The sequence below is a fragment of the Natator depressus genome, chromosome 6 (genome assembly GCF_965152275.1).
Source record: "Natator depressus isolate rNatDep1 chromosome 6, rNatDep2.hap1, whole genome shotgun sequence".
Lineage (NCBI taxonomy): Eukaryota > Metazoa > Chordata > Testudines > Cheloniidae > Natator > Natator depressus.
Window position 1 is genome coordinate 97,976,524 of NC_134239.1, and position 8,291 is coordinate 97,984,814.

General features: G+C 50.1%; 1 protein-coding gene across 1 annotated transcript in view; it reads right to left on the reverse strand.

Moving 5' to 3' along the window:
• The window catches only part of GALC (galactosylceramidase), a 60,541-nt gene extending 57,674 nt beyond the window's left edge, over positions 1-2,867 (reverse strand). The window contains exons 1-2 of the mRNA XM_074956076.1: positions 2,608-2,867; positions 557-625 (exon numbers count right to left, since the gene is read on the reverse strand). Coding sequence (XP_074812177.1) covers positions 557-625; positions 2,608-2,817 — 279 coding nt within the window. The 5' untranslated portion in view covers positions 2,818-2,867. The remainder of the gene's footprint in view (positions 1-556; positions 626-2,607) is intronic.
• Between the last annotated feature and the right edge of the window lie 5,424 nt (positions 2,868-8,291).

Below are 8,291 nucleotides of genomic sequence, written 5' to 3' on the forward strand. Positions count from 1 at the left end.
TAGTTAATCTTTGTATAATGCTTACAGCCCAGATTTTTAGAGGTATTTAGGTGCCCAGTAGGATTTTCAAAAGCATCTAGGTATGTAAGTACTTTTAAAAATCTGGCCCTAAGTATCATCATAATTATTAACAGCATGACTTTATTTAAGCTCTCCCACTAACACAGGGATCGGCAACATTTGGCACGCGGCCCATCAGGGTAAGCCCCCTGGCGGGTTGGGCCGGTTTGTTTACCTGCCGTGTCCTTGGCCTGTACCACTTCCCGCAGCCCCCATTGGCCTGGAGCAGTGAACCGCAGCCAGTGGGAGCTGCGATCAACCAAACCTGCGGATGCGGCAGGTAAATAAACAGGCCTGGCCCGCCAGGGGGCTTACCCTGGCAGACCACGTGCCAAACATTGCTGATCCCTGCTATACTACTTCAGAAAATAAGGGTTTTTTGTATTTTTTAACCAGTATCTAATGCATTTTAGAGAACTGCCATTAAAAATAAGAGTACACATTAAAACTCTACAGGAGGTTAGAGATAGTTCTATACCAGTAAGACATATATTACCATAAACAGATAATCTAAAATCTGAGAGCGATAAGGCTCTGGGTAATTCACCAGAAGTCGAGAGGTGGCCTGAAAAAGAAAAGAACAAAGGGAAAAGAGCATATATAGAGATATTTTGTATTATTTATCTGGATTTAAAATAGTTAAGAGCCTCCTATCTGAGGCTCTAGCCAACCTAATATAATTAATAGCATAGTCAAATCCCACCAAGAACTAAGGAATCGTGTCAGCAAGAACTCAGCCAGCCAGATACCCACAAAAATTCAACACCCCTTTAAGACACAAAATTTACTGCCTTATAGGAGAAAGACATTAACAAACGACTATTGTCCAGCTTTCTGCAGCAGCACTGTGGTGTCGTGAAGTGTATGTTGGGATGTGGGAGTGAGAGGAGAGAATGGGATCCAGCATGGGCATGACAAGACAGGAACATTTTCCCCAAGCAAAAACCTATCTCCCACTAATGTAGTCTTTCCTCTAAAAGTTTTCCCTGCTTTTCTTCCTCCTAAACCCAAGTCAGACTACGGGTATGTCTACATTTATAGAGTTTTTGCACTGTACTTTTACCGGTTCCCTATCACTGGTGAAACTTAAAGTGCTGGTCTGTGTACTCACTCAATTCCTCAGGCGTCAGAGAGTGTTTACACTAGCAGCACTTCCACCAATGATGAGAGCAGGGCAGCTATCCCCACAGTGCAGCTCTCTGGATAGGTCTTGTGGGAAGGGTGGGGGAGCGAGCAGAAGGCATTCTGGGTCCCTGCTCAGTGCCCTGTGCTGCCCTGCTTCATGTCTCAGGAGCCCCATTACTTCCTGGTTTCTTCCAGGCATTTTTTTAAAAACCTCCTGCTGTCTGGCTGCTTAAGGGAATGGGAGCTTCAAGCTTTCTGGGGCTTACAAGGGGAGGGGCGGACATCCATTTGTCAGAACAGCGGAGATGCTGGCCAGAAGTGGTCGCTTTTGGAACTGTGGGATATCCTCCAGAGGCCAAAGGGTGTTTACACTGCTAGAAGGAGTCTTCACTTTCACAGCAGTGCAAAAAGAACAGCAGTAAGACCTGTATGCCTCTCATGAAGGTGGTTTTCTTTTTGCAGCGAAACTTCTGAGTTTCACCACAAAAAGTCATTAACAAGTGTAGACACTCCCACGGTTTTAGCGCAAAAAAGGGACTTTTTGTGCTTTAAATGGTAAGTGTAGACATACCCTTAATTTCCAAGCTAACTCCAGAGAGGTGCTAATTACCTATCACAGTAGAGCTTGAATGGAGCTCATGACACTTATCATTGGACTGGAAGAGGTCCCTGGAAACTTACTGGTCATTTGGTGGTTTAAATATTTGAAAAACAATAGAGAGAAGTCTTTAAAATGTAGGTCAAGGGTAAAATTAATCCCAGGACTTCAATGGAGTTATACCAGATTCATTTGTCCTTTAGAATCTCCTATCATCCTAACTGGAAATAGACCACAACACACATACACACACACATATCCCACATCTTTTTTGCAGGAGGCGAAAGAAGAACAAGCAGCACTCTCCCACACCATTCCTCAACCTCAAATTCTACTCACAGCCAGGACCTGCAACTTACATTTAGGGAACATCCTGTCTCCCTCCAACACTAACTTGGTGCCATGCTTTTTAGCACATGAATTTGACAGGCAACAATACTTCCACCCCATTCCCCTCAATGCATCATCACACATGGACACACTCTCACTCTTCTGAATTTCCCTACACTATTATTTCTCTTGTTTTCCTTAAGGTGAAGCCCTTCACTCTGCATTACAAATCCGAGGGGCAGGCCACACGCACAGAGAGCAGAAGAGACGGTCACTTCAGGGCAGTCCTCTTCAGCCCACACAAAAAGCACAACCCAATGCGGGGGTGGCCACCCAGAAACTTGTTGAAGGGTCTGATCTCACTCCAGCCCCCGTTCCAACCCCGCCAGCCCCTACACCCACCCCTCTCGCCCCTCCAGCCCACCACTTACCCCCTATTCCCGCTCCCTCTATCCCCCCCTGCCCCACCCACACCGCTGCCCACGCCCGCTCACCCCTCCGCCGCTCACGGCCCCAATGCCGTCGAACTCACGGCCCAGCCCGACCGAATCGTCCAGCGCGTAGCCGGTTAGGAAAGGGGCGGCAGCGGCCCCCGGGGGGCGAGGGCACCAGGCGCAGCCCAGCAGGGCCCAGCCCCACAGCAGAGCCCCAGCCCGGCGAGGGGAGCCCGGGCACCCTCCACGCCTCCCTCCAGCAGCGTCCATACCAGCCGCCCCGTTCCTACATTAACTCTAACTCCAGCCACCCACCCGCCGTTGTCACGTGACCACGCCAGCTGGCGGTCACCTGACAGGGGCCAGGCCTTTCCGCGAACCGCCCCCATCTTCCCAAAGGGGAGGGAGGGCCTCCGGCGGTCACGTGATAACGTGAGCTGAAGCTAGCGGCTGCCATGTTGTGTACGGGCACGAACGTGCTAACTAGGGTATGTGACTCTGCGGGGAGCCGGCTTCGGAGGGAAGCCGCTGCGACGCCATGTTGGAGGTGGGGTCTTTGGGCGGAGCTTTGCGCTGAGGGTCGCCACCAGGGCTGTATCGAGGGGGAGACACAGGAGTGAGGCTGCGAAGGGCGGATCCCGCCACACGTGGGAAGAGGGGGCGGTGCTTGGAGTCAAGCCTCAGGTTCAACCCAGGCCACAGGTGGTGCCAGGGATTAAATTGCGTTGCAGGTTCAGAGCCTGGCGTAGTGAGACAGAGCGGGCCAGGGGCCTGGCTCTAGGGAACTGCCCCAAACCAAACACCCTTGCCCCGAGGCCCCGCCCCTTCTCCCATGCCCTTCCCCCCACTCACTCCATCGCCCCTCCCTCCATAGCTCACTCAGCCCCACCCTCGCTCACTTTCACCAGGCTGGCGGTGGCGTGCAGGAGGGGGTTGGGCGGTGGGATTGAGGGTTCAGAGTGTGGGAGGGGGCTCTGGCCTGGGGGTTGGGGTGCAGCAAAGGGAGGGGGAGGCTTCTAGCAGGAGAAGGGTCTGGACAGGGTGGGGTCGAGGGGTTTGGAGTGTGGGAGGGGGCTCTGGGCTGAGGCAGCGGGTTGGGGTGCAGGAGGGAGAGGGGGTATGGGCACTGGACAGGGGTGTGGACTCTGGGGTGGGGCCTGAAATGAGGGGTTCAGGATGCAAGAGGGGGCTCTGGAGTGGGCAGGGCTACTGGAGGGGGTCAGGGCTGGGGGGTGGGGTTTAGGGATTTGGAATGTGGTAGGGGCTCTGGGCTGGGGCAGGGGGTTGGGATGCAGGAGGGGGTGTTGGCTCTGGCTGGGGGTGCAGGCTCTGGGGTGGGGCCGAGGGGTTTGGGATGCAGGAGGGGGCTCCGGGCAGAGGCCTAAGGGTTAGGAGTGTGGGAGGGGGCTCTGGGCTGAGGCAGGGGGTTGGGGTGTGGGAAGGGGTACCGGCTTTGGGCTGTGGGTGCAGATTCTGGGGTTGGGCCAGAAATGAGGGGTTTAGGGTGCGAGAGGGGGCTCTGGGCTGGGGCATGGGGTTGGGGTACAAGAGGGGATGAGGGGTTTGGAATGTGGGAGGGGGCTCTGGCTGGGGCAAGGGTTGCAACGGGTGTGGGAAGGGGTAGCAACTTGGCTCGGGATGCAGATTCTGGGGTGGGGCCAGAAATGAGGGGTTCTGGGTGCAAGGGGGTGCCAGGCTGAGGCAGGGAGTTAGGGTGTTGGACAGGATGAGGGCTCTGGGGTGGGGCTGGGAATGAAGGGTTTGGAGTGCAGGAAGGGGCTCCGGGATGGAGTCCAGGGGTTCCCAGCCCATGGGAGCTGTGAACCTGGTACTCGGAGCGGAGGCAGTGCATGGAGACCCTGTGGCTACCCGTCCCCCTAGGAGCTGGAGGGACATGTCACTGCTTCCCAGGAGGCGGGCAGGGTGCTTGCCAGTCCTGCCTCACTGCCAACTGGACTTTTAATGGTCCAGTCAGCAGTGCTGACTGAGCCGCCAGGGTCCCTTTTCAACTGGGTGTTCCAGTCCAAAACTGGACACCTGGCAACTCTAGCTGGCTTAGGCACCTCTGTAGGGGTTTTAATATTGTGTGTATTTGCATCACCCGATACCGAAGGACTCTTGTCTCCAGAGCCCTGCTGAAGCAGTCTGAGGTGAACCATGGCACCACAGAGCTGGATGGGGCTGGAGGGGAAATATCAGCCCCAAAACACTATGGTGTAAACCATGTGCTGCCACAAACTATAATTGTCAATACACTAGACAGCACTGGTTCAAGCAGCCAGGTATGCACACACCAGAGCAATATACTATCTTCAGCAGCTGTACCCCAGTGTAACAATGATTGCTTCTTGGAGTAGATAGTCCTGAAACCCATGGCGGTGCTTTTTGATTTAGTCCTAAGTGGTGCCTAGGATCTGGTCCAAGAGGTTAACGTAGCCAAACTGCTTGGTAGTAGTGACCATGATGTAATAAAATTGAACATCCCTGGGAGTAGGGGGAGTACTAGAGAAGTCAGCCTCAATAGCAGTTAACTTCAAAAAGGGCAACTACACAAAAATGCGGAGGCTGGTTAAACAGAAATTAAAAGGAACAGTCACAAGAGTGAAATGCCTACAAGCTGCATGGAAACTTTTTAAAAAAATCATAGTAGAGGCTCAAATGAAATGTGTAATCCAAATAAAAAAAATAGATTAAAAAAGTCATGGTGGCTAAGCAGCACAGTAAAAGCATCAGCTAAAGGCAAAAAGGCATTCTTTAAAAATTGGAAGTCAAATTCTACTCATGAAAATAGAAAGAAGCATAAGGTCTGGCAATCAAGTGACATTACACACTTACTTCGGTATAACTACATTGCTCAGGGGTATGAAAAATCCGCATCCTGAGGAACGTAGTTATACCGACCTTAACCCCCCCGCGTAGACAGTGCTATGTTGGCGGGAGAGCTGCTGCTGCTGACATAGCTGTGACGGGTTGAATCACAGAAACCCCCTTGGGGCTCCCAACTGATGTGCCACGACTACTTCTCCCTGCTTTCCGTGCCAGCTTGAGACTCCAGCACCCTGGCTTGCTGAGCCAAACATGCCAGTCTGCTCTAACACAGACCCAGGGTCTGAACTACGTGCCCCAAAGCTGCAGATTTAACTGAAAGCAATTTAAGAAGTGTTCCCATCTTTTCAGATGCCCAACTCCTAATGGGGTCCAAACCCCAAATGAATCTGTTTTACCCTGTATAAATCTTATACAGGGTAAACTCAAATTGTTCGCCCTCTATAACACTGATAGAGAGATAATATGCACAACTGTTTGCGCCTCTCCCCCCCCCCCAGGTATTAATACATATTCTGGATTAATAAGTAAAACATGATTTTATTAAATACAGAAAGTAGGATTTAAGTGGTTCCAAGTAGTGACAGACAGAACAAAGTGAATTACCAAGCAACATAAAATAAAACATGCAAGTCTAAGCCTAGTACAGTAATAAAACTGAATACAGATAAAATCTCACCCTCAGATGTTTCAGGAAATTTCTTTCACAAATTGGACGGCTTCCTAGTCTGGGCACAAGCCTTTTCCCTGGTACAGCCCTTGTTCCAGATCAGGTGGTAGCTAGGGGATTTCTCATGATGGCTGCCCCTTTTGTTCTGTTCCACCCACTTATATATCTTTTGCATAAGGCAGGAATCCTTTGTCCCTCTGGGTTCCCACCCCTCCTTCTCAATGGAAAAACACCAGGTTAAAGATGGATTCCAGTTCAGGTGACATGATCACATGTCACTGTAAGACCCCAAGCCTTCATTCCTCCCAGCCTGACTCACAGGAAGGCCTGCCTGCAAACAGAGCCATCCACAGTCAATTGTCCTGGTTGATGGAAGCCATCAAGATTCCCAACCACCATTAAATGACCCACACTTTGCATAATTACAATAGGCCCTCAGAATTATATTTCATATTTCCAGTTTCAGATACAAGAGTGATACATTTATATAAATAGGATGACCACACTCAGTAGATTATAAGCTTTGTAATGATACCTTACAAGAGACCTTTTGCATGAAGCATATTTTAGTTACATTATATTCACACTCATCAGCATACTTTCATAAAATCATATAGAGTGCAACGTCACAATAGCTATCCCCTCTTGCAGAGGTGAAGTAACTAAGCTGCCAGGAGAGCTCTTGCCTGTCATTTTACAGTATCTTCTGTTCAAAGTACAACAGTGGCATTTACAGTGTAGACCTGCCCTACTAATAAGGCAGGCCAAAAAAAGAATTTGAATAGCAAAAGACAAAAAAAAACTAACAGCAAGAAAATTTTTAAGTTTCTCAGAAGCAGAGAGCCTGCTAAACAACCAGTGGGGCCCCTGAGCGATCACTGTGCTAACAGAGCACTCATGAAGACCATGCCTTTGCTGAGAAGCTAAATGAATTCTTTATATTAGTCTTCACTGCAGAGGATGTGAGGGAGATTCCCACACCTGAGCCATTCTCTATAGGTGACAAATCTGTCCCAGACTGAGGTGTTGATAGAAGAGGTTTTGGAATAAATTGATAAATTAAACAGTCATAAACTGCCAGAACCAGCCAGTATTCACCCAAGAGTGCTGAAGGAACTCAAATGTGAAACTGCAGAATTACTAACTGGTATGTAACTTATCACTTAGGGTATGTCTACACTGTCAAGTTTCTGCACCAGAAGTTATACCACTTTTATTAAAACACTGGAATTAAACCACTGTTGTGTGTCCACACTGTGTTCCTTGTGACACTGGAGTGCATCAACATTAGCAGCTCTTGCAACAGCAAAGACAGCTGTGCATTGTCGTAGCTATCCCACTGTGCAACTGGCCGCAGGGTGCTTTGGGAAGGGTTTGCAGTGCCTCATGGGGCAGGCACAGCATCACATGATGCAGGTTTCCCAATCCCATTGTTCCATGGGCATTTTACTACATTGCCAGCTGCATTTCAACTGAAGTGGGGAGGGGGAGGGAGAATGTGTGACAGGGAATGTGTGTGTATGGAGTGGGGGAGAGAGACAGTGTTTTAGGGGACAGAGAGCGTGTCAGCATGCTGTCTTATAAGTTCAGACAGCAGCAGGACGCAACCAGTCCTGAGGCAGGGGGCGGGGGAAACCGCAACATCAACCCATGCTTCCCTGGGCTCTCTACACAGCACTCTCACACACACACACACACACACACACACAGAGAGAGAGAGAGAGAGAGACAGACAGACAGACACCTGCCACTGTGTTCAACAGCACGAGCATTCCAAATCAGCACAGCACGCAATGGCTGTCACAAACGGTGCTCTGAAAAGGGAGGGGCGCATGTCTCCAGGGCAGCCAAGTTCAAAACAATGAGCAGAGCAGTCACCTGAGGCATTATGGGACTACTCCTGAGGCCAATTACAGCGCAGAAAGCAATTAAGTGTCTACGATGGCAATAGAGCGCTGGAGCCTCTGCACAAATAGTCTTATGACTCTCGTCGAGGTGGTTTTTTTCCAGCACTGCAACTGAGGAGTTTCTGCGCACAAAGTGGCTTGGCAGGGTGTACACGTCTGCAGTTTGAGTGCAAAGAGTTGCTTTACTGTGCAGAAACTTGCCAGTGTAGACAAGCCCTTAAATCAGTCTCTGTACTAGATGATTAGAGGATAGCTAATGTAACACCAATTTTTTTAAAAAAGCTCCAGAGGTGATCCTGGCAATTACAGGATAAGTATGCCTGGTACTGAGGTTAGGCTAA